The following is a 27450-nucleotide window of genomic DNA, read 5'->3' on the forward strand; positions in this document are numbered from 1 at the left end:
TCCAAAACGATGCCGGTACATGGCATCTTCAGTAACTTTTGCTGTGAATGAATGTGTAGATCCCTGTTACCAACACAGTCACAATGTCGTACAGAAAAGCACATTTCTATATTTTGTCCCATTTCATCCACAAATTACAATGAATTTGATTAGGATTTTATTTTACAGTGTGTAACTGTAAAGTAAATAGAACATGGTAAACGGCTTTCAGTTGTGCTTTATTTTTAGAAAAAAAAAATCTGAAAAGTGTGTCAGACATGTGCTTTTAATCCCGAGTCACTGCTTTTGCTGTAATTACAACATGTAATTGTAATTAAAACATGTAAAAAAAAAGTGGTCTCCACCACTTTTTCCACATCTAGAAACAATAAACTCCATCAGATGGGATGGAGTGTATTTGTAAACAGCAATATTTAATGTTTCTGTAAATTCTTAAATAGATTTAGGTCTGGACTTTGACTGGGCCTTTCTCAGACTTAATTATACTTCAATCTAAATTCTTGCATTGTAGCTCTGACCATAAGTTTAGGGTTGTTGTCTTGCTGAAAGATGAACCTGCGGCCTAGTTTCAAATCTTGAAAAGCCTGTCATGGCTTTACTTCCAGCATCGCCCTTTATCATATTCCAATCATCGACTCTGCAGCTTTCCTGTCTCTGCTGAACAAAAGCATATCCTGATTTTGCCACAATCACATTTTGCAATGCCAAAAGTGTGTTCAGGGTAATATGTAGAAGTGTTTCTTCATATATGGTGTTTCATATGCAGACAAAAAAGTTTAGTTTTGGTCTCATTGGAATAAACTACATTCTCTCATGTTTGCTGTATTCCCTACACGTCACCCTAAACTGTAAACAGCACTTTTACAGTGGTTTCTTTTTACAACAGTTTAATTAATGCTCGATTTCGGGAGTACAGAACCAAAAAATGTTCGATCAAGCTGTGGATCTTTGCAGCTCCTCTTGTCACCACATCACATGTCACTTGGTTGTCTCTCTGATTGTTTCTGTGTCCAATCAGTTTAAGTGGACAGGAAGTTGTGTCATACCCTTTTCATCTTCAGATGGTGGACTGAAGACTGTGTGTTCAGAATTAGGGACATTGTTTTATAACCAAACTCTGCTTTCAACTTTTCCACAACCTTATCTGTCACCTTAACTGTGCTTTTTGGTCTTCATGATGCTGTTTGTTCAATAACGTTCTGTAACAAACTTGAGTTCTTCATAGAATATCAGAATTTATACTGAGATTAAAATGCACACATGTGGACTCTGAATGCTAATTTTAGAGTAAAGATGTCTAAATACAAATGCTAGGCAAACCTTTCTTAGTTTTATTTGTAAAAAAAAGAAAAAACAAACACGCACTTTGGAATGTTTGCTTATGACATAAAATCCTTGTTAAACATATCAGATTTTGCTGGGTTAACATGACAAAATGTAATCCAGAAATGTAGACTTAATAAAACATATGTTTAACCCCTTAACTGTCACCAACAAAACACTTAAATATAATTCAATGGGTCCACAAGGACACTGGTTTCCTCATGACAGTTAAAAGATTTTAATACTTGCTTAAATGTTGATATTTTGGCAAATGACTATTATCAGAACACATATATAAATGTATCCAATGTGGATAGTTGTGCCCAAGTTGCACAACTTTCCTGCAACTTTTAGATGCACAATTTCACCAATACTCAAAGGATGTAGGCTGAAATCATTATGGGATAATTAAACTTGCATGTGGTCACCATATGACATGTATTGAGTTACTTACTGACCCTTCTTATATATAATGAGTGGGTCTGGATGTGCTCTGATTATGACTGCATTTGTCATGTTTGTGGTTAGTAAAGGACCCAAACGCAGAGACTGACTGTCTCAAAAAGAGCAGAGATCTAACAAATAATGAATGCAGAGAAAAGAACTGAATACAGCAAGACGTTTCCAACATAAATAAACAAAATGATCAGAAAAACAAACCAAATAAAAAACAAAACCCATATCCACAATTATCAGAATGGCATAATGGTTTCTTTTATTTTTCACTTGTTATTTTTGAGATCAGACATTTTAAGGCTAAAGAAAATATTTTGTCTTATAGTCCAATTAGGGGAATTATCAGCAACCAAAGTAAAAAAAAAAAGAAAGAAAGAAAAACATTTAAATGCCACCACAATTTCAGCTTAATAGTTAAATGTGTTCAACATCAAAGTTTTCAGTAATCATACCCAGTACAAAATGTACTATAGTGGAATTATTTCACTCTAAAGTAAAGTGGAGTGGCAGTATATGTTTGAGCCAAAAGGACATGCTCAAGTGAAATTAGGACCTCAACATTCTGACAAATCAATACAAATGAGCAAATGTGTTTCATTGCTCTCTGCCATTATTTGAAACAGATGCGAAAGATATGCTATTACTATTTTCATGAAAGTTCCACAAAAAATAGCAAAAACACAAAGGGTTCTATGAAACAATACATATATTTTTAAATATCACACAGACTTTAAATGATGCATTTTCAGTAATGAAGATGCTGTTCCTAGTCCACAGTACCAAAAGCTAAGTAGAAAAGAAAAGCTCTCCACTTTCCAGTATGTTCACATTCCAGGCCAAACCTATGACAATAAGAGGTGGACCATCACTAAAAGAATTCTGAATAAAAGCAGATGAAAGAGCTTCATAGAGCAGCCTGGCTCAGCCTTAGAGAGGGCTGAGGAGTACATTGATCTGAGGAAAATTCAGAGTACAGCTGCTGCTACTCCACAATAACAGGAATAAGCTGAGATAAGTTATATAGATGTGAATTCCTTCTGTGAGTCGTGCAGAAAAACCTGAGGTTCTTTTCTGTCAGAGCTCATCCCACTGAAAGGAGACGCTAGTATAGTTCTAGAACTTCCTGGAATTATTAAAATCTCTCTGGATAATTCCTGGGATACCTCAGAATGAGCTGGACGGTCAAAGAGAATGGATGATAAAAGATTCAACCTGTGAAATGTGAAAGAAAAAATAAATCTGGAACGCATGAATTCAGATACAGTTGCATTTTGCAGTGCTGTGAAAAGGCTACTTAGCTTTAAGGTGGTGGGAAAGCTATTCAGTTATTTTGCAGAACCAGTTAAAACTGCCTCTAGAACCACACCTGGCCATGCGATGAAAGTCTCTGCAAGAGGAGTTCACTCATTGAATACTTTTCTGAGAAGCTGGATCAGATGCATAGTTTTTGGGTGTGGAGATCGTCACACCCTCTTTCCACCAATCAGGTGATTCCTTTGACAGGCACGTCCTGTTTATTTACACTGTCGCGTGCCAAGCTAAGAAGATGGTGTGCTGACTTTGACAATTCTTTCTTCTCTACGTTATCATTGCCGGATGTTTTGTCTCAAAACCGTGCCAGCCCCCATGTGGGTAAACGCAGAGATTATCTTGAAGCGGTTATTATCCAACCGAAGACTGCGATCCACCTTTACCTCCAGCTCGACGACCCGGCCGGAGAAGACGGACCATGGCAGAAACCGGAGCGGAGCACAGCTTGCCTCTGCCCGACTGCAGTCTCCTGGGAGGAGTGGGGGAGCAGGGAGAGACCGCACCAACTCTTCCTCCGCCGCTAACGAGATCTCCGTAGACTTTGAGCAAAGCCAGGAAGCTTATAGGAGCAAAGACTCATTAGAGCTACTCAGAAGTTTGGTGGTTTTCAAACTTTGTTCCTATGACTTCCTGGTTGATAAGAATGAAGAGGTAATGCAGACAGTAGCAAACTAACAAATAGGAATTGGAATATTTCTGGTGATGTAGTTTTGTGGGTTCAGAACGATTTAAATTAATACTATGATGTTGTAAGCAGTATTTACAACACTATAGCAACAGGTTAGAAGAATGGCGATAAACTTAAAAGCAAGGCACACGCGATCCTACTGTTACCTCTGCAGGCAATACCTCGTCACAGTGGGCTAGATATGATTTATTAGTCAGAGCTGATAACCTTTACCCAAATATTTATAGCTGTTTAAAAACAATTAGTATCTTTACCAATTTTCAAATTTGTAAACCATAAACTGAAACCACAATACATTACAGACTATTGTGTTGTCCCTGATTGCTAACCAACCAAACATCCTGCAGCACACCCATGTCTCAAATTACAACCTGCCTTTGCACGTCAAGCTCTTTGCAACCTGTTGCATAATGCAAGCTAGACACTATTTATAAAGTAAAGTAGCTGAGAGGTTTTCTATGGACCAATATTTCTGTTCACATGTACAATGTTACTTTACATGTGGCAGATGATAAATTTGCGATAATAAATGTGTAGTTGGATTTAATCTCGTATATGTTCAGACATAAACACACTTTTCTTATCCACTAATTATTTAATGTTGTGACAAAGCTGCTTTGTCTGCCTAACAGATGCACATCCATCTACATTTTACACATCAGAGAGCTGTATCAAATCATTCTTAGGCTGTCTTCATCTTCACTCTTACTTGTCTGACTTTTGCTAAGAATATCATCTTGTGCAATTTCAATTTAGCCTGTTTCATTATAAATCTTATTAGATGTGTGAAATAAAAAAATGACCTAAGTGCTAAATCAGTACAAAAGACCGACTAAATAAAATTACGTCTGCTCAATGATAGAAAAACATAATTTGCATTAAATGTCACAAAGTTGTTATCTATAAAAGATTAATCCTTTATTGCATTTTAAACACACCTCAGATATGACAGTTTATGCAGCTACTGGCAAAATTTAATCTGCTTTTATTTAGGAAATATTGTTTATAGAAAATTAGTATTAACTTGATCTGCTGTTTTAGCAACAAACAAAAGTCATACAAAAATTTGCAGTTTTGTATGACTTTATGAACTGACCTTTCTAATAGCTTCCTAAAAGATTTTCTGCTTCATAAAACAAAAATCATCTGCACATTTGTTTCTGACATAGAGAGCTTGAATTTATTGTACTTGTGTAATTAGCTGATAAGTATTGAAGTTCAAGAAGTTATTTGCACTATTGACATTGGATGCTCTGATTCTCCAGTATATCAGGAGAATATATTATGGCCAATCTTAATTTTTAGGCATTATCTAAAATCACCAATAACTAGCAATATAATATGTATTTCAAAACCACAGTTAAACAATACCTCTGACACCACAAAACTAAGTTCAATGACAGGGTCGCAGTACAGAGATTGTACCTTTTAAAGTCTCTATTCATGTTAAATTAAATATACCCAATAAAAACAAACACATAGATACACATCTTAGTTTATTTTTCATTTAAATTTTCGTACTATTAAAACCTCATTAAGGCCAAACTGCCAGTTTTTGGTAGTTTACGTTTATAATATTTAAACATCAGGATAAAAGCACACCTGCTGCATTGCAGTGGTAATCTTTGTACACTTTTTTGCATGCAGGTATCATGCACAATCCTAACCTTCACAATAATTTACTATGTTTAATTTTATTTACTTGTTTTCTTAACTATCTATTTAGCAATAACTTGCTGCTTTTATGTTTTTACATTGTTAGGTACATTTAAAACATGTCAAGTAATTGTTTGTCATTGGGTGCTATGAGTCATCTACATGTAGATTCAGTACTATTGTGACACAAATGAAGAGCCACACTGTCATTGTCTCTCATACTCCAAGACTATAGCAATGTTTTCTCTTTTTTGCCTAGATAATGGATCTTGGTAAGAAAATTCTAGGCCAGAAGCTTTTTGATCAGCTCATGAAGATGACCTTCTATGGCCAGTTTGTTGCTGGGGAGGATCACATATCCATTAAACCTCTGATCCAGAAGAACCAGGCTTTTGGCGTTGGCTCTGTTCTGGACTACAGTGTCGAGGAGGACATCAGCCAGAAGGAGGAAACTCAGAAAGAGAGGTAATATAACATTTGTTGCTTTTTATTTTACATTAGAACTGATACTACATAAAACATGAATAACCATTTCTCTGAATTTGTGTTTTAGATGTTATTTCCATCAACTTTTATCAAATATATGACAAATTACATACATTTTATAATTTGCAACTATTCATCTAAATTGGAAAAATTAGATGAAGAATTGTGAAAAAAATAAGATTAAGATAAAAACTGTGATTTTTTTGGCACCTATTTAGATTGGCAGTATTTTGTCACTTGCCTGGCATCCGGTCACATGGACAGCACAAGGCAGCAGCTATCTGATCTGCCTCCTGATGTAAACTAGGATGACAGTAAAATCCTTGTGCAACCACTATCTCTAGACAGCAGCAATGTTACTTCACTCTCAGCTCTGGGCGTTGATGCATATGTGGAATAATTAGAACATTTTCACAGACCAAGTTTAAATATAGACAGTTTGGCCTTCTTCACAGTTACTTGAGTCAGTTGAGTGAATAAGAGGGAACATTTTGATGAGAATTTCTTAGAAGCAAAATAGAAAAATCAACTTGTCAGATTTATTCAGTGTACTGTACTAAGTACAAAGACCCTGTATATCTTGTATGACATCTCAGATTTTTAAAAGGTCAAAAACGGTGAATGAAGTGTAAGGTTTTCAGGCAGCATAATTCTAGGTTGATGTAGAGTGACAGCTGACTACTGTGTCAAATCGTGGCACAAAGAAGTACCTTAGTTTTTTTATGTTTTGTCGAATGTCATTGCCTTCATTATGACCTACTTATTCTATTTTACAGTGTTGAGAAAAAGTACATGGCTCTTACAGATTTTGTTTTGATGTTTTTATCACAGTTAAATGTTCTAGAGCTGAATACAAACTAAATACAAAAACAAATGTGGGTAATTAGTTAATTCAGTTATATTTTTACGTAGAACAAGGCTAGTTTTGATAGAGTTCATTATTTAGATTTTGCATTTTGTATTTACTATTTATTTTTTGTCTGATATTAAAATTTATTTTATGACCTGAAACATTTAAGTTTGACAGTTGCTCATTTTTAGACCAGGGGACAAAATTGCACCAACTCCATCTGACAAGCTCCCCAGTGAGCTGGAAAAGCCAGACTATAAGGAAGAGAAACAAACACTGGATTACTTTTAAGAGGGAGATGCCTACAGTAATCCCCAGGTTGTTTTGTCAGTGTTAAAAGAATCCCTGTTTTTCTATTGCCTAATATAGATTATTTAAGCAAATATTTAAAGTCTTATGTTTTGTAAGTGATAAAACAACAAATCTAATCTTGGTTTTAATGCTAGAAGTCATTACTCACTCATAATAAGTCTGAGTGGGTACTTATATCTTATTGTTAGTATTACTTAGTACTAACTAATACTAATGAATATTAGTTAATTTTATGAAACTGATGTCTGTTCCCATAACATGGGAAAATGTCTTGTTGTAAATGAAATAATCTTCTAATGCAACTAGTTCTTTTTCATCAGAATTAAGAAATTATTTACTTAAAACAAGCTCCTGTTTGGCTGAAAAGTTAACTGTAAGTTAGTTTTGTCTTATTTCAAGTGTACTAAAATATTTGCACTAAGAACTAGACCAAAGATCCAAAGATGCTGTGCTTTTACAGTGCAAACAATTCAAAATTTAGGGAACTGAGCTTACAAACTAAAATATTACTTAAAATTAGTTTTTTAAAAATGTTTTTAGTTCTATATGAATTGTATTGCAGCGTGATCCAATTTTCAACTGCTTCATTCTGTCAAAATGTTGCAGTGGTAAAAGGACACAACTCCCATCAGCTCTTCTGAATTTCTGATGAGTGACTTGCTCTCTGTTAAGTCAGATGTTTGTTTACATCTGATACCTTATGATGAGAAGGGGAAATAGGTCAAGTGAAAAGTGACGCTTCAAGGCCCCATGAGGGAGTCAGCATCAAACATCAAGGATGTTTCAGCATACAGCGTTTAAGGTCATCAAACACAATGACACTCTACGGCATGCCACAAGACCAAAAATGTTCACAAAGAAATGTCAATTCGCAAAGTCTGATGCAACTTGCTTTTCTAATGTTGCCCCAATCCTGAGCAAATTAACTGCCTTTTCTCAACACGCCTATTTCAGCTCAAGCGTTTCCGCTGGAGGGAAAGGGAGCATAGGTAAGCTGCCTTGTTTTGTTCTCATTTGTGTACACAGCACATGACGCAATTAGAAGAAATAGGCATGCAAATTTGTTTTCATCCCCAGGCGAGGGCTACAGAGAGAAAAACTACGAAGCAGGCGAGCAATTAGGTGACAGTCAGAGAGAAGTGATCGGAACCTGCACATATTTCTATGCTGATGAGGCCAAATGTGACCAGCATATGGAGACCTTTATGAAGTGTATCAAAGCATCTGGTAGGTAAACTAAATAAGTGACACATTTTGAAAATAAGCTGGTTTCATGCATTTTATTGAAGTCATAAATTTAAATAGGACCCCAATAGTTATGCAATATGCTTATTTACTTCTTTCTAAATTGTTACAGCAAATGTCTTTACATCATAATCAGACAGATTCCTATCCATAGGTGGGAGTTCTATGGATGGCTTTTCTGCAATCAAAATGACTGCACTTGGACGACCCCAGCTTCTGGTAAGCTGTAAATGATAATGTAAAGCTCAGTTTGACAATCTAGCTCGAGGAATAGCAGCAGGAGAGAAGAAGAATAAGATCTTTTCTTCTCTTTGTTTCGATAAGCTCCGGTTCTCAGAGGTCCTCGTGAAATGGCAGCGATTTTTCACGTTCCTGTCATCACAGCAGGATGGCATGGAGTCCTTGGAGCAGAGGCTGGAGCTGACACAGTTGCAGGTGAGTTTTTTCTTCTTCTTTGAGTCCAGAGATCTTTTAATTCAATCTCATATGGGTAAATTTATCTCTCACAAACACCACATAGGCAGCAACAAGATATTACTACATGTTGTAATGCAGGAGCTTATTTTTCAACCTTATACTACATGCCTAAAATAATGGGGCTTGAAAGATGCTCGGAAGTGGAGTCTGCACCTGTATTCAGATTGACTCGTGTTTGAACATTAAGGACACTGAGAAAATTTGCAATTCTAACAGTGAGGAGATAAGTTGGCGAACTGATGTGCAGCTTGTCTACATGTTAAAGTTGGTCTTGTCTTTTCTTGCTGAGTATGCAGATCCTCTTTTCAATCAATAGCCACCATCAGCATGTGGGGGTGTGCATGAAGGGGTGAACCAGTGGATGTAATGTAAAGCACTTTGGGGACTTTGTGAGGCACTATACAAGTACAGACTATTACTATAATCTAAAGACCAAAACCTAGATTCTTGCTCACCTTAGTGAGATGCTGTTTACATTGGAATTTTTTGTTAGGAGATAAAAACGTAAGACAATGAGCTAGACAGTAAGAAAATACAAATAAAACAGGACATGTAAGAATAAGATAAATTAATGTACAATAAATCAAACTAAGGTTTATTGTAGGATAAACTAAGGTAGGATAAATTAGGCTAAACTAAGACAAGTTAAAAATCTGAAAATTTGATCAGATAAGAGAAGATAAATTATTTTAAACTCAATTTCACTGAACAATGACAGGCAATATGCTACAATAACTTTATCCTACTCAAAGTAAACCAAGTAAAGGTAAGATAAGGTAAAGTAAATTAAGGTTGAAGGGAAGCTTGTTTAAACCAAACTAAGTTAAAAAGTCAGACATTAGAAAAGTTAAGTTTTAATCTTATCTGAATTGTGAACTAAGAAAACTCAGAAAACTAACTAAGGCAACCTGACATAAACTATGTTAGGATAATATAATCTAAAGTAAGAAAATTATCTTAAACAAAGATAAATGGTAGAAATAAGGTAAAAGGAACAGTTCCTTTACCAAAAGATAAATCAGGCTTAGCAAAGTTAAGGTCAACTGACTAAAGCTGATCTAAGTTAAGCCAAAGCTTGAGCTTAATAAAGCTAAGTTAGACATTTTATTGATTCTTACGTGGTCAAACCTTACTGTCAACACAACGACAAAAAACAGAAGCAGTCAAAGCATAGCATGCATATTGTCTTTGAGTTCTGTTTAATCCAATTAAGCTAAAGTGAATAAGTAAGTTATGTTAGTTGTTGAACATACATCTGTACAAGATATGACTATCTAGGGTTCTGCAAGTTTAAGTATCATTTATTTACTTTTAGACTTTTTCCACAAATAAATACTCCTATTAGCTACTGCTAGGAAACAACATGAACACAAGAATCAGAATTAAATAGCTTTTGACATATGGCAAATACTTGCCTGTTAGCACATGAAATACATTTTTTGGTCTTCCTCTCAGCTTCTCTGTGCAGTCAGAAATCTGCAGGCACATTATTTCTCATTAGCATTCTTGAGCCGCTTTGCATTGATCATTAATTGGATATAAAGCCTAATCCAAGTGTGCTCATTTCCACAAGCACTGTGATTTATAAGGGGAGGATGTGCATGTCTACTACATTTTCTTATTATGTCCTTCTGATGCTCAGCACATTTATGAATTTTGCAGAGTCACAATTTTATTAAGTATCCTGCACGCAGATTTATTGAGAAGGCCCTAGAAATGTAGCTGTTTTTGTGATTACAGGAACTGATCATCAAACTGGGTGCAAAAGGTGACTTCCATGGCTGGTTTACTAGAAAGAAAGGAGACTCAGCAGGGTAGGCACAAACACATAATACCACATGTCCATTGTATACAGACAATCTACTTTGTCTTTACATGAGGTGTGTTTTGTTAGATTATTGACGCTAATGAGAAATTATGCACAATGTTTGCATCACATTGTTGCAAACTTTTATCATAATTTAGTGCAATTATGTAATATTCTTCCATTTTTATCCCCAACAGATGCATTGACATCCTTGATTGGAACAGTTTACTAGATGACAGAGTGAACACATCAGACCTGCTTTTAGCTCCAAATGTAAAAGTGAGAAGAGCATAATTCTTTGAAGCATAACACAATTCAAATACAATTTTATGCATTAGATTTAGGGTCGAATTAATTCTTCTCTTGCAAACTTGATAAGCATAAGTTACAGTTAAAATGTTGGTTTTCATTAGCACCTGATGAATATTTTTAGACCTGTTGCTGCTAGCATTTGGATTTAGTTATAATCCAAATGAAAGAATGTACTTAAAGAATGTACTTAAAATTTGCAAAAAAGAAATGAAGTGATGCAATTATAATTTTGAAGCTCTGAAAACAACTTGCTGCAGTTAATTTATTTAACAACTATGGACTTGAAATTCTATGAAAACCATCAATACACCATATTTTAAAGGTTAAGCTCTCTGACTTTTATTTTACTTTTTTCTTTATTTTATTATATGCAGTATTCCACTAGACAATCAACTAATCTCATTTAGAAATTTTTAATAGCATTCTCATCAAAAGTGGTATTATCAAAAAAATAAAAAAACTACTTAACACCCTAATAAAGAATTTGGCTCTTTAGAAGCTAAGTACATAGTTTTCGTTTTTTTAAAACCAGTTAAAGTTAATTGAGGTTAAATATTTCCTATATGAGGCAGTAATTTAATGTGACAATATGTAAAATTAAAACATTACATAAAAAGTGACAAAGGATGAAAAGAATTTACTGGAAGACTTATTTATTTATTTGATCAAACTGAACCTTTTATATTTTTATATTTATAAAACTCCTAGAATTTGAAAATACATTTAAATTATTTAAATAGAGCTACCACTGTGTTTTAGTAGTAGCTCTATGTCTACCTGAGCTACATAGAGCTCAGATATACACAAAGGTAAGGTAAGGTAAAAAGTACCTTATCTTACCTTACCTTTTAGATATGTTTTGGTCCGTAGGTTAGTCTGTGCTTGTTGTTTCTATAGCTGGATAAACTGGAGCCTCTGCTGAAAAACTTCACCATAGAGGATGAGAATCAGCTAAAGAGGACATTGGAGCGCCTTGATGTATTGGCCAAGGTAATCAGAAATCACATGGAAGCTCTAAATGTTTATTATGGATTAGCTATGAACACAGTTTTAGCAAAGTTGACATTTTTGACCAATATCAATATATACAACTTTTTTGTGCCTTTTCTTACAATGTTTCTGCTTGCAATGTCTATATATATATATATATATATATATATATATATATATATATATATATATATATATATATACAGTACAGACCAAAAGTTTGGACACAACTGTGTGTCCAAACCTTTGGTCTGTACTGTATATATATATAAAACACAATATATGTTACTGTATGGACCAATGAATACACATTAGTTAAGCAGCTCTGAAAACAACTTACTTTAGTTCTTGTATAATCACCTTATATTCACTCTTAAAGCTGTCATTGTGCAAATCTGTGTGTTTTTTTGTTCAAGTTAGAGAATTCCATTCATAATGTAATTAATAAAACTTGAAAAGTGCTGTATAAAGGTTCCTACGGAGTATGAAAAAGTATGAAATTTGTTTATAAATATATGTCCAGAAATGGGAATTGGTAGTCTAAATACGGCATCCAGCTGTATCCATCCTTCCATCCACCCACGAATTCATCAATCCATTTGTCCTTTCATTTCTTTGTCCATCCATCACCAACCATCAATCCCTTTATTTATATGCTGTCCATCCATTAGTTTTTCTGTCTCCTGTCCTTCCATCCATCTTTCTCCATTCAGTTATGTTTTTTAGACTTTGTATTCAAACTTACATCGCTGTCGGTATTTGGAGTAAATTCATAGTGATTTTTTTTCGGTCTTTGTAATAACAAAATATGGACGGAGTCTAGAAAGGTGTGGAATTTTGTATCAGAGAAATGTGCATTACCCATTGTATTTAACAGTCAAAATGTTAAATATGATTAATTCTAGAAAAAAAAAATCTTGACTGGTACATCATTAAGTAATTTTAATTAAAAATATTGTTTCACAGTGTGCCTTAGAAAACGATGTTCGCTTAATGGTGGATGCAGAGCAAACCTATTTCCAGCCAGCCATCAGTAAACTTACACTGGATTCACAGAAGATCTACAACAGGGAGAAGCCTGTTATTTTCAACACCTACCAGTGCTACCTAAAGGTTAGAACCAACAAAACCAAACAATTAAACTTATAAATTACCTGAGAATTGTAGCAGTACAATAACTTTAAAGAATTTTATGTTTAAACAGCTAAAATATTAGATGTAGAGCTCTAGAGGTAAAGACGAATGAGAACATAAATAAAATCTCACTTGCTCTTCTCTTTTTATTTTGCAGGAAGCATACAAAAATGTAACTGTGGATGTAGAACTGTCCAGAAGGGAGGGTTGGTGTTTTGCCGCTAAGCTGGTACGTGGAGCATACATGTATCAGGAGCGAGAGAGAGCGGAGGAGTTCCGATATGAAGACCCTATAAACCCCAACTATGAGTCTACTAGCACAATGTACCACAGGTTTGAACCATGGCTTGTTTCTTCATTTATTATAATCTGACTAAATCTGATACTTTGGAACTGAATATAAAAACTAAGTTCACATTTTCTATTTTCATAAAAAGCTAGCTGACTATGGTAGCAAGCAATTTTTCTTTGGGTCCCAAAACTAATCACTAAATCAATAAAACATATCTAATCCCAAACATTGACTTGGAGAGCTTGGATACGATATATAAGAAGCTATTATATTTTTAGTGCCTTGCATTTAAACTCTGCTTTTGAGTAAGATACAATAATTTCCCATCTAGTTAGACTCCCCCTACCTTTTGTGCCCACACCTGGTGTAGATGTTAGTGGATAACATGCAGAGGCTCAAGTCATCGGTAGGGCCTTGTGATGATGGAAAAGAACCAGGAGAGTGAGGAAAAAATAGCTTAATTTCAATGGCTATTGAACTTACAATAAAAGACAAAACTAATACAATTTCACTTTTTCCTTGTATTGTGCAACCCTAATTGTGACCATATCTACGATGTTTAAAGAAAATATTACAACCAACCTCTGTTTATTTTCATTTGTCCTTTGGAAAGGTGTTTGCACTATGTGCTGGACGAGATTGCTCTTAACAGAAAGGCCAATGTTATGGTTGCCTCTCATAATGAGGACACAATAAAATACACCCTAAAAAGGTAAGATTAGATTTCTCGCCAATGCACTATTTAAAGTAATAATATATATAAATATATATATATATATATATATATATATATATATATATATATATATTTCTCTCGACCGCATGTGTCTCAGAAACTGAGCTAATGTTATTTGTTTGTCTCAATCATTCAGAATGAATGAGCTCGGTCTCTTACCAGCAGAGAACAAGGTGTTCTTCGGTCAACTACTGGGCATGTGTGATCAGATCAGCTTCCCACTGGGTGAGGAAAACACAGAAAGCACCCTGCCCACTCTCCTCCACAGTCACACAGGGACAAGGCAACAATCCTTCCTGCCTTACGTAACAATGATTTGAGAGTTTCAGTCCAGCCTCTGCAGGATGTGCATTATCTGTCCTCCCCCCTGCAGCTCTCAGCTGCGTCCCATGAGGCCTTCAAGCTACTCTCAGGAACCTTACGGGTTACACCGACAAACATTTCACATGTCAAAGCCGGCCTCCAGCCTGCAAGGTGACATATGAACTGAGACAACTCAGTATTGACCACCTGTCTTAACGAAGTATCACTGTTGTTCTCACCACTTTATTTGTCAGTCAAAGACAGACACAGTGGTGAAAGACAGCTGTCTGTCAACATGGGGCTCAGGATGAAATGAACTGTTGTGGATGTAAACAGAGACACACCAATTCTTTTTGTTGCTTTCTAAAGAGAGAGAGAAGGTGCAGTCATACTGGAGTCACTACCTTCCAAACTATATTAGAGATGAGATGAGATTTTTATTATTTGTCAGTCACTCAGAAAGTCAAAACTTATGTATTTCTATGATATTGTCTTTTAGGAAAACTGTTAGCCAGGAGGCTTTTGTCAAAACTTTGTTTTGCTGCAACGTGTTTAGTTTGATGGATGATTCTGATAAAACATTTATCTGAAAGGTAAACACCAAGAAAATCATAGTTATGCTTAGCAGATAACCTGACAACTTCAAAGTCAGTGCAGCTGAGCAACAACAAGAGTCCATTTGTAAAATGTCCTTTTGGGTCAATCTAACATAACATGTCCTGTTCTGTGGAAATAGCCATGGGCTGTGAGATTCTCGTGGTTTAATAACCTAAAGCAAAAATACAATTCTTGTAATTATTGACTGACAAAACATATATAATTAAAGTGAAGAATACTTTCTAATATTGACTTTTCATCTACAAAGACTGTTGCTTTGCTTTTCTTCCCAGTTTAGTTGGCCAGTTAGATTTTATGATTTAGTCAAAATTGACCCATAATTAATTTATTAGAGCTGCTATGTAGAAATAATAAGCTAGATTCTCAAAATAATAAATTTTTCTAACCTGGCCAACAGTTTTTTGTTCAAGAAAACAAAAGGAGCATGATTATTTTGAAGATGCTTGTTTTGATTGAGTCTTAGAGTGACACTTATTATGACACTTAATATGGCAAATGTTACTGTCAGGAAATAGGATAGTCAGACTGTGAGTTCCCATAAATACACACACACAAAAAAAATCATTTTTAAAGACAGGGTCACAGGGTCAGCGCGACCCCACTGGACTGCACAGACTAAAAAGAGGGGTCGAAATGACCTCATCTCTTAAGACTTAATGATGTCAGTCAAAGACAGACACACTGGTTTAAGATTGTTGTTAATCCTCTTTTTTTTTTTTTAAAGATGCAGTAAAGTCTATATTTGGTAATACACAAGAAACTGTTTTTTCTGAGAGCGGCTTAACTGTCCAAATAAAAATGACTTTCATTTTATCATAGTGGATGTTGGCAAACTGACCAATTATCTCACTTACTCGGAACATTATGTATTTTTATTTTTGTCTTCTCATTTTTTTTTTTTCTGAGATTAAAGTGAGATTAGAACCGATTATTTTTTGAACTCTTAGGTTTTTACTTAATCTTTTGTGAGCAAACGTTGATTGATTAGCTTTCAAAAACATTGGTTCTCCTTGAAACTAGTAATAGGTCTACAAGGAAAGGTATAACAAAATTATTTCTTTTAATGATAGAATACCTTGTTTTCTTTGTCTTATCTCAGGCCAGGCAGGTTTTCCTGTCTACAAGTACGTCCCCTACGGGCCGGTGAGTGAGGTGATGCCCTACTTGTCCCGACGGGCACAGGAGAACCAAGGCTTCATGAAGGGTGCCCAAAAAGAGAGAGAGCTGCTGTGGAAGGAGTTGAAACGTCGACTTGTCTCTGGGGAGCTTCTCTACAGACCAGTGTACTGAAAACACAGAAGCAGAAACCGAGAGGAGAGTTTGTCAGCTCCTTGAGGGATTTTTTTTTAGCAGCAGCCGCTATCAAACTTTCTCTCTAGCTTGATGGCTACTGCTGCAGCTGTCTGCTCCAACTCTCTCCCTGTGCATGTCCTGTTTTATTATGTTCTGTAGTTTTTCCTTTTTTTTTTGCAGATGAAGTGCATGGGGCTTTATTATTTTCACCCACCTTCAACCCATCCAAGTCCTGTTACAGATCCCTATTTCTTTTTTTATCTGCCACAACAACTAACAGCGTTCCTCATTTTTGTCATTGTGCTGTCTGTAGAGCTCTGCCATCCATCAAATGGGCATCTTTACTGCTCCAAAAGGACTCCCTAAAATGTCAACAACACTAGGGTGGGCATCCTTCGTTATTACTCCATTTATCTTGGAGAGGATAGGTAATAATAAAAATAACAGACTGGATTTAAATTGCAGCAAAGGACACATTTTCCGTTTTATTTTTTATCCATTCTATTCCAGCCACGCACTGCCAGTGAAGGCATCCCTGTACTGTGTCTTTGTGTCTGAAAGTGTGTCGCCAGTTTGAAAACAAGACTTGTTCCTGAATCATTGAGAAACCTTAAAACATATTATATCCCTCATCTCTTTATAATTTGCAATTTAAAAATGTCAAGGTTTCTATTTTTGTGCTTGATGGATTCTATCGGTGAGGTGTTGCAAGTAAAAATGTTATATTGGTTAACCTTTTATACTAGGATCTACAAACCTGAGTTGTTTTTTTTTTATTTTCACACAAAGTTGCCTTTTCCTCATCAGTGGGTTTTGATAAATTACACTGGTATAAATATATTGAAAGGAAATCTTTTTTTTCTGATATAACTTTGTAGCAATCCAAAATCGTTCAGTAAACAAATGGAGCGTCTTACAAATAAACACAAACCTGGAACTCTTACATTGTGTCACCTTACAAACACAAATTTCAATGGATTTGATTTAAACCAGTTATCATTACCACATTATTGTGAAGTAGAAGGGAAAAGCATATGTAGTTTTCAAAATTTTTGTGGGCATTTATATTAAGTTCCTTAGAATCAATACTTTGTACACTCATCTTTCACTGCTGTTTCAATTGCAGTTCGTTTGGGTTTCATCTCTACCAGCTTTGTAGATCTAAAGACTTCAATTTTTTTTTTTATTTTTCTTTGACAAATGTTTCAGACTGTATGTCTTCACAGACATACTGTCAAATTGCACAGTATATAGACAGTATGTGAACAACAATTTTCAAGTGTACTCAAGAGGATGTAGGTCATGAATATGCTTTGATGTTGCTGTATGTCCTGCGCTGTCGTACTTATGGAACCTCTCCCTTAGTCTTCAGTCTTTTGCAGCCTGGAACATGTTTACTTCCAGAACTTACCTGCATTCATTTCCATCATTTGACCTGCTCTCCCATCTCGGCCATTCCCACAGCATAATAATTCTAGCTTTCCAATTACACAGAGCATTTTGCTTGTCGGGCAAAAAGTTCAGATTTGGTCTGAACTGATCAAAGCAACTTCTTCCACATATTCAGCGTATAGCGGTACTTTCAACCGATTCCCCCACCTGTACTGTATTTCAATTAAGCTTCTCCCAAGTTGTTCAGTTGGACAGTCATGACTTGTGGGCTGTATATCTAAGACGTTTTAAGACATTAAATGTATCTTAATAAATGTAAGAGTTTGTGTAACCCTGCAGAAACCTTTTGAAGGTTGGACTGGATTTTATTTATGGCTATCAGAGTAAAGAGACTTGAACACAAATACCTTTCAGATTATTTTGTCTCTTTTTCTTCCCTCTTCACAGACATACATTTCAAATGCACATAACATTTTGTGGTTGTAATGTGACACAAGTGGAAAAGTTCAAAGACTATGCAAGGCAGTGTAAAACACTAAAGGAGCAATAGAGCATTTTCACATTTTCTTTTTACAAAATTAGTACAGTAAAGGGTCATTTTCACACTTTAGGTTTCACCAGGAAATACGTTTTCCTCAGTTATTGATACACAGTTCATATTTATGTCAGGGGGAAACTAAGCTTCATAGTAATTATGGCCTTGTCATTTTGTGCGAGGAGTCTGTGCTCTGTAGACCATCATCATTTAATTACCCCTGATACTTCACTCAGTGCAGATCACAGAAATTGGATGCATTAATCATTACTCAAAAGAAATGTTAGCGGCTGGTGAGTTTTACTGCGGCAGAGCACCGCAGAGCTGTCACTGTTGCTCTGTTCTATTGGTTTAATTAAGAATCAAGATGCCTTTGATTTTAGGAACACCTTCTGGGTATACATTTGCCAACAGAATCCCTTCTCACTGGTTTTCCTGGACGTTTTTGGGTTTGCTTCACAGATTACAAATCGAAGAATTTTGCACAGCTTCCAAATCAGCTAAACCTACCATCCACTTAACATATTATTAACCAAGACAGCATTGAAGGACACAGTCAGGCAGTAAGTCAGCATAGGAAAATATGACTGGTGTAATGCTGACTTTTCTCAGTATGATTGTTTAGGTGAGTCTTTGTTATTTTAAAAGGTGAAAGTTTGGTGTCTTCCAAAGCGCTGCTCATCTAAATAAAAAAGCATTATTTTTCAGGGAAACGTCTCAACCTTTGGTTTTTTTTTTATGAAATAGATGGATTGGCTCGTTGCTGCATCCCAGCTGCTGTTTGAGCCATAATCAGGGATTGTGTGCCAGTACACGAACTGACAGTAACAAATATAGTAGCTTTGAGCCGCTGTGGAGTGTCATGTATTTTTATCTGTTGACAGCGAACTAAGAGATTACAGGAAACCATCCACATTCGGTTTAAAAGCCGCAATCATATCCACAGTGGGGGAATAATGCCAAAGCTTTATTTCTCTCCGTGAGATCGCAGGGGGAGTTATCAAAAATAATTTTGTGAAATACAGTTGAAGGCTGATGCATTATGCTTTTTGAATGCAAAGGGAGAGTTTTCAGTCCTCACCCCACTGGATTTTATATCACTGGAACCAAATTTTTATTATTACGAACATTATCATTTTTGGTTGAACTATAAATTATATAAACTGCTGTAGGAGTATTGCTTCATCCCTAACCACAAGCTGATTGGCCTTTTGATTATGACCTTACTAGAACTACAGAAAAATCCAGTTGGTTGCTTAATCAATCATTGTAGTATTCCTATAGTTCTCCTCCATAATTCAACAAAATACACTTTTCATTGGCATAAAAGACAAATATCAGAATTCTATGAACAGACAGCACACTCTGTTTTCTGACATTGCACCATGATCACAAAATTATTTGTACATGGTCAGCCAGAATCCTGAGGGCAGTTTAGAGCAGGTCTGTCAAAGTGCTACATGACACAATGTCAATATTTAACAGCAACATCTGACACTAGCATGACTCAAATGTCAAGCCAGGAGGAAGAGTTGTTAACATTCAGCAAGGCAGTGACATTTCTCCATAAAATAATTGGCAACACATAAGAAGATGTTCACAAAATCCAATGTGATTACAGAAGAACGGGTAAACAAAGCTGACAATTGGCTGGGTCCCACTAATTATTGGCTACATACACCTGTCATGTTGTTCTTGAATATATGTAACATTTGAAATAAAATAAAAAATAACTTTGAAGAAGACCAAATAAACAACTATAACACTAACAAAACAAAACCACACAGGCACTCTTTTGACACCTGCTTTAATATTGCACCTTTTGTTTTATTTAGGGTGTAAAATGTCTATTCACTAGAAAAATGACTTATGTCAACACCAAACATCTCATTTATTTGTTTATTTTCTGTGCTCAAATTGTGGAATTAATCAGAGAAATGTCTCAAAACCCCTACCATATAAGCCATTTAACAAAGTAAGCGTGCTGAAGTATTTTCATTGGTGCAGACACAGTAAAGTTATTCAGGAGGACAAATTGCTCCAAAGTCAGTAACTGGATGCAACAGGCTTACACCTTTTTCTAGCATGTTTAATAAACCAAACCACACAACATCCATAACAAGTGACATGGAATGTATTTGGATTTTATTCTGTCTATACAACTGTATTGAATTGACTATATTTGTACAGTATATAAATTGGATTATACCTTAAGAAAACTTGTTGAATTTGTGCCATATCAATAAACTGAAATGAATTACTTAGTCATTTCTGCAACAATTTGGGCATCACTTAACTAAAGCATCAGCACATATGTGCAGTACAGATGGTCCTCCTAAACTCCCTGTCCAACGGAATATTTCAAAAACCAGTAATAACCTTGCTTAACTACTGATCCTCTTATGTACAGCAAAGTATCAGATACACAGAAAAGGCAAAACTTGAACCTTATTTACTCGCAAAATTTCTGATGGATTATTATCCTGTTGAATACTGCAAATACTATTTAGTTTTGATGGAAAACTGATTTAGTTTTTTTATGTCACCTGCCTTGCTGTGATATGTCAATCTTAAAAGATCAGAGTCTTTTTAACCAGGGTTTTTTCTATGAAGCTCTGTAGTAGCAATGACATGAACTCTGTAGTACACTCTACCATCAGCTTTAGCTTTTTCCTTCCCTTATTTCCAAGACTCCAGATGTCAAACACAGAGAATGGTTTTGGTCAGAGAGGAGAAATCTGTCTACCCTACCTTAGTTTACTTCCACAAAGCTCACATATTTCCTGTATTGATGGCATTTTCACTCCATTCTTTTTCTGTGATGCTAGTAAGTAGCTACACATCTATTCCAGGATGAATTTTTTATACCGACGTAGAAAGTAACAAGCAAAAAGGTAGTATTGTTGGATACTATATCATCATGAATATAGCATCCAACAGTTCTTCCTGTTTCAGAGGGGAACTCAAATGGTTGTCTCATGCGATAAACCTATATGGTTTGGAAAAACAACGTATCGGTTGCCTGATGTGTCATGCTTCATACTTTAGATTTAAAATGATAATAGTTGACATTCAAATTCACAAATGCAGAGGGTAAAATAGTAGTGGACCAGGTCAAATCTGATTTCTAGGTTTTTGTTCCAACAGTTTTACTTTGGATTTCTAAATATTGGCTTTTTAACTTTCGTCCAACCATGAATAGAATATCTTTTATCAACACTTCACATTTACCATCACTTAATTGAAAATGTGATAAATCATTGGATAAATTTAACCCTGTACCCCAGACCTAGTCCCAGAGCTACAGAAGCCCCTTGGCTGCCATAAAGCCCTGATGTGAATCAGTGAGTAAACAAATGAGTCGTAAAGATAGCAGATGGGAGCTGCGATCACTAATCTCATCGCCCTACATAGAGTGGCAGAAGCATAGATAATCAAGGGAGCAGGAATGAAGAGAGAGCGTGTTATGTTTTATGTCGTGCACACTGGCAAGTTGACACACTTTTATTTTACACATCAAAGCTTCACATTGTGCCACCTCCATCAGTGTCATCACTGAGCCATCAAATGGAGATGACTGCAAAACCTCCTGAGTGGATTCCTCAGGCAGAATGTTGACATTTCTTACAGTTCTTGCAAAAATCTGAGTTGGAAGAAAAATGCAAATAAATAACGCATCACATGCCTCTCACATTCATTTTTTTTTCTTTTCACTCAGTCTACGAACTGGTTTGTTTTTAGTTATCTCATTTGAAAGTGCGCACAGCCGTCAATGGAAAATTCAAAACACAATGACTGCGGCCTATCGTTCCTTTCACTGTAAATAACAGTTTTACCTGAACACACAAACAATTTGCTCTGTGCCAATGAGCACCACCCACATATTATAGATCATTAAACCACTTTCATCTCCTCTCTTTGAGATGCATGCTGTTTTTCCTTTGAAAGTACCCAGCATTGTGCTGCACCAATGGGCCATGCATGGATTAAACAAAAAACAGGGTGGGGAAGATGAGAGGAGGCTTTTCTGTATGTGTGTTAAAGAGGAAAAAGAAAACTGCTCAGAGAATGCCGTCAGTGAAGGAAAGGAAGTGATCCATCACAGTGTCTGCCCACATAGCCATGTTTAATTTATTTCCCTGCAACTCGAGGATTCCCAACTTTCCCTTAATGCACATCTAACGCTTAAAGACACACAAGTCTAAATGTATGTCCAAGTGTGCATAAGAAAACCAAGAAAAATAAAAAAAATAATAAAAATGTTATGTGGAACCAATCATTTACTGACTCACACAGACACACCTGGTGGCTCATGCTCACATTTTCCCCCCGATCAGATCCTACATCTATCAGTGAGGGGTGAGAGATGATTTTGAGCGGCTCAGTGTTTTGATCATTAGTTTGGTCTCATGGAGTGCAGTAGCAGTGAAAAATGAGACCACTATCTCATGGCCACCTGTTCTTTCAATAAGAGAAGAACAATTCCCAATCATCTGATAGATTGGACTTGATGTATGGAGGGCAAAACATGTTGGTGTGTTTTTCCAGTTGAGTGTTTATTTGTGCCTGCCTGCCTCTGAGTTCCATTCAGCCAATATAGAATATAATAACCACTACAGAGCTTGGTGGAGAATACTAGATGTTCACAGGGCACAATGAATGTACTCTACCTGTCAGGTCACAAGAGAAAAATGTTATCATTTTACTTTTTTCTCAGATACGTATAATGTTAACATTTCTCAGTCAAAAGGGCTTAGTGATTCCCTTGTCTTATAACTCACAGTATTATCAAAGGCAGTTTTTCTTTGCATCAAATCAGAATCTTTCCCCATCCTTATGTCCAGGAAAAGTCAAGAGGAGATGTCAGGGATGGAGGCTTACAGAGCTTACTGAGCTTTTTAAACTTTCAAAATAAGAGTTATTCTACATCCTGCAGCATTTTGGAAGAGCAGATGGACATCACTTACGTGGTTCTTCACTACACCGAAGTGTTGCTATGAATTTGTGTCCATTTTGTCACCTACTTACGCCTGCTAAAGCGACATTATCAGCTTTGTTCTTGAGATGCCACCAACATCACAGCTCAGCATAGAAATACTTATGTGAACTATTCTCACTACAACATATGCACTCTCTTAATGCTTGTTTAATTTTTATATGATGATTTTAAAAGAACAAATTTTTAAGAATCAAAAAGATTTTTCCTAAAAACTAAATTATCAGATGGATTTATGTCAAATAAAGGCAAAGCAAAGAAGTGATCCACATTTCTTTGCTTTATAGCTTCTATCTCAGATTTTTATCTGCAGTATGTTTTCCTGTATATTACATTTTTTGCCCCTTTAAGGCAAATAAAATGGTGCCTCAGTTCTCAGTTAAATAAGTATCTTAACAGATCTAAAGAGCAGTGGACGTATGCAGACAACGTTAGCACAGTTGTCAAGAAGGTCTCTCTCTTTGTGAACTTTCTCACAATGTATGCATGGATTTTTATTGGCTGTTTTTTTCCCCAAAGATAAAGACTCCTGAAACATTTTGTTCCCTTACTGATGAACTGGCAAACCATCTAACCTCTCTCCAAGGTCAGCTGGGATCTGCTTTTTTTTTTTTTTTAAAGATGACAAATAGAGGCAGTGCTTTTGTTGAGACAGCAGAAGTAAGCCAAGGTAAATTCTGTTAAACTGAAACTTTATGGTGTAAGCAGGTTGTTAAATGCCCTTATTTTTGCTGTTTAGAAAATACTTTCAATTTATAAGAGTCTTACAATGCTTTAAATGGTTTAAGATAAGCTGCTGATGTCTAAAGATTTGGTGCTTGCATTGTTATTTCATTTTAGCCTTCTAAGGGTTAAAATAGGATACTGTTTCTCTCCCAACTTTCATCTTGCACAAAACAGAATAGACTATGAGCATATCAATGACCCGTTACCAGGAGATAATCACATTTTCCATAGGCCATAGTTATTATTTCTGATCTGTTGCTTATCCAGTCTTTTAAACTTTTTGGGGGCCTAGTTTTCATTTTGTATGTGAATTCACAAGAGGGGGTCCTTGTAAGAAACTGCATGTCTGCTTTTGACATTTTCTCCCTGCTCTGAATAAAATCGATTAATGGGAAAACATCAAAGTTATTGTCTGAGCAAGTGAACCATAACAAAAAGTCTCTGATCCATGCCTTGGATTTGTGAGAGCAAGCAATTTGCTGAAATAAAATGTTGCCTGACTATATTTCTACAAACAATATATCCACATAATATCAATACTTTTCATGTTGCCATTTCATGTTCCCAGAAGTGAATGACTTATCGGCCATCTAGTAACTCCATATTGAAAGGAGATGAAGGAACCTTCATTCAAGGAAGCAATCTTTTTTAGAAGGTTTCAGGCCTGACTGAGTGTCCTCTGAGTCCTCTATCAAACATTTGTTTTAGCAGTAAAATAACATGTGGATTAGTGAGCTGTTTCAATCAGCAGAAGACCAAAGTGCTTCTTTTCCTCTCATTATTTTGACAAGGATTATGGAGATATCCTGGCCAGACACAGGATATCTGCAAATGTAACATAAGGTGAAAGATAAAGATTTTTTAAGCATTAGTAAAAATTAACATTGACTTATTCATGACAAAGTGCTACAACATTAGAGCTAAATTGATTTGTTTTGTGTTTTGTTACCAGATCCTTTACACTATTGTGCACTTCTTAATATTTAACACCACTTTATATGATAAGAGCAGGTAACTTAGTCAAATTACATCCCGGTGCTGCAGAAACAATGCCAGTGGCTCGATTTCAACTTTTCTCTGACTGAGAAAATCTCTTAGCCTTTAAAGAAGCAGTGGAGCTGTTACTGGCATGTGGAGCAACCAAGTCTCTGGTGGAAGAGGTTGTTGTACTGGCATGTGTAATCTGTAATATACCATGACTTTACCAGGCAATGCGATTCACGGAAAACATGTTCATTTTATGCATTTCTAAGCCCAGTCATTTTGTTCAGATTTGTTTCTAGTTTTCAAATAATAAGCAAGTCTTGGTTTGGGCGCAGACAGAAGCATACTTTTCAATATTATGCTGCATTAATATTTGTATTTCCTGATAATTATACACAGTGGAACTTCTTGTATATACACAGTTAAACTTGTACTTTAAACTGCAGTAACTTTAAAAAAAAAAGTTTTCTTACATATTTGTTAAAAATGGCACTATGTTGTGACTCGTGGCAGTGTAGCAGGTGACAAATAAAAATCCTTCCTGTCATCCTACTGCAATCTACAGAAATGCACCGCTCCGAGAAAGAAATAATCAATCAGAATCAGGAAGAAGGATGGTGTGCACACACAATTTTGCTTATGTATGTGCTGCTCAAAATTGTTGGTTTTCTGCAGCTGCTAATGGCAAACAACACCTTTATCTGCCTTCACCAGTGGCCATGGATATTAGCCTGCACATCCATGGTAGGTTCTGCTGTGGGGAAGGAGCTGCAGTGTAGCAGAGAGCAAAGGGGAGGGTGTCACCAGTGCATACACGAGCGTGATGGAAATTGCCCCTCGAGGACAAATAAAGTCATTTGAATTTGGATAAAGCCCTCCTCCTTGTTTTGGTTGTTGTTTCTGACCAAGTGGTATATTTCTGCAGATGGCAGTTGGACCACAAGCTGGAGACAGAGGAGCTAGATATTTTCACAGATTATCTAAATGAGGTTATACTGTCACTGCATAGTGAAAGTTTGAAGAAATATGTAAAAACATGAATTTTCTATAAATGTCACATACTGCATCTTTAAAAAACATTAAGAGAAATTCAGTTTTCTTTCTTGAATGAAAATGATATAATTTGTCAAGTAAAACATTTCACATTGACACAAGTCAATGTGCCATACAGTGAATGTACAGGACACATATTTAATAGAAATGACAGGAACATCAATCGGAGGGTAAGCTGAGAATCCTGTCAGCACTATTAACTTATTCAATCCTTTTCCAAGCAGGATATGAATAATTGCTTGTTTTATTTCAGGGTGATGAGTCACAGATTGCCTCTCTATTGTTATACAACCTCAGGCGGAACGTGAGGTGGCAAGCTGGGAGAGCTGTGATTCTGTGGATAAGAGAGCCAAGTCTGGCGCATCCACATTGATTTCTCCCTCCCTCTCATGCTTGTGTAAGCTCTGCCACAGAAGACGGTGCAGGAAGTGGAAGGGGGAGGGACATCCTATGGGTTCTCACTCCGTGTTTGACTCCCACAGCTTCCTGAAAGCCATGATCAGGATGCCTACATGAGGAAGCTAATCCTACGCATTTTTGCAAGTCCAAACACTCAGTAGAGGTGAGCCTCTCCATTTAGGGAAAAAAAAAATATATATATTCCAGACGTAAACACCAGGGGGCAGTAGTATTCTTTACGATCCTCCCTTGAACCTGAATCCAGCAGAGTATGTGTGTAAAAACGAAAAAGAGATTCTCAACTGCATCTTCTCTGAAATCCTCACTCCTAAAAATCCTTTTTAAAAGGCTGGATGAAAATTCATTGTGCTTTCAAACTGACCTATTTTGGAAGACTGGTTAGCTTCTCAGAAAAATTCATTTTTTTCCCCCTTACCCATATAGTATGTTTGAATTATGAGGATTTTTAAAAGGTGCCCAAAATAGGGGGAAAATATTTGGGGCAGATTAAATACAGACAACCAATTGCAATGATTTTCACAATCTCTGTACTAAAAATAGAGCTGCCATTTCTAATAAGTCTCTTATTTTCTCCAAATAACCTAAAGAACATATGGCAGACACGCATGATCATCCATCCATTCATGTGTGCGCCAACATGGATATAAAACACTTTTTCCTCCTTCTTTTATTCAACTTCATAGACTTTTTAGGACATTTAAAGACACAACCATCCTGGGGTTAGAGCTGCAGACATGCCCTTTAGTAAACACAATAATCCCCTCCTTCATGTTTTTAGGATTAATATCATCTTTATTCATAAGCATAGCAGGAAGACTACTTGCAAAGGGACACTTAAACTACACACACACACACACACTTAAACTGAAAGAAATGTGCATGAACCATTAGGTGTCATGTGGTCCAGCTCAGACACACGTGTCCTTGTCTTCTTTCCATGATGACATGATATGTGGGTGGCAGATTGCTTTGGTCTGACAAGAGAGAAAAACAATCAGATCAAAGATGGGGAGGAAGTTGTTGGGAGAGAATGAGCTGGGGTGGTAGAAGGCGGG

The 27450-nt window shown here is 36.1% G+C and overlaps 1 protein-coding gene across 1 annotated transcript; it reads left to right on the forward strand.

The window, feature by feature from the left end:
- The first annotated feature begins 3156 nt into the window (after nucleotides 1-3156).
- On the forward strand, nucleotides 3157-18929 carry prodhb (proline dehydrogenase (oxidase) 1b). The gene is made up of 14 exons (XM_028034261.1): nucleotides 3157-3741; nucleotides 5694-5899; nucleotides 8037-8071; nucleotides 8160-8309; nucleotides 8482-8546; nucleotides 8652-8762; nucleotides 10545-10618; nucleotides 10809-10890; nucleotides 11821-11913; nucleotides 12880-13026; nucleotides 13205-13380; nucleotides 13953-14051; nucleotides 14212-14300; nucleotides 16096-18929. Exons 1-14 carry the CDS (start codon nucleotides 3376-3378, stop codon nucleotides 16284-16286), a joined length of 1884 nt encoding a protein of 627 aa, XP_027890062.1. The 5' UTR covers nucleotides 3157-3375; the 3' UTR covers nucleotides 16287-18929.
- Nucleotides 18930-27450: the final 8521 nt, after the last annotated feature.

Source organism: Xiphophorus couchianus, chromosome 12 (assembly GCF_001444195.1).
Source record: "Xiphophorus couchianus chromosome 12, X_couchianus-1.0, whole genome shotgun sequence".
Lineage (NCBI taxonomy): Eukaryota > Metazoa > Chordata > Actinopteri > Cyprinodontiformes > Poeciliidae > Xiphophorus > Xiphophorus couchianus.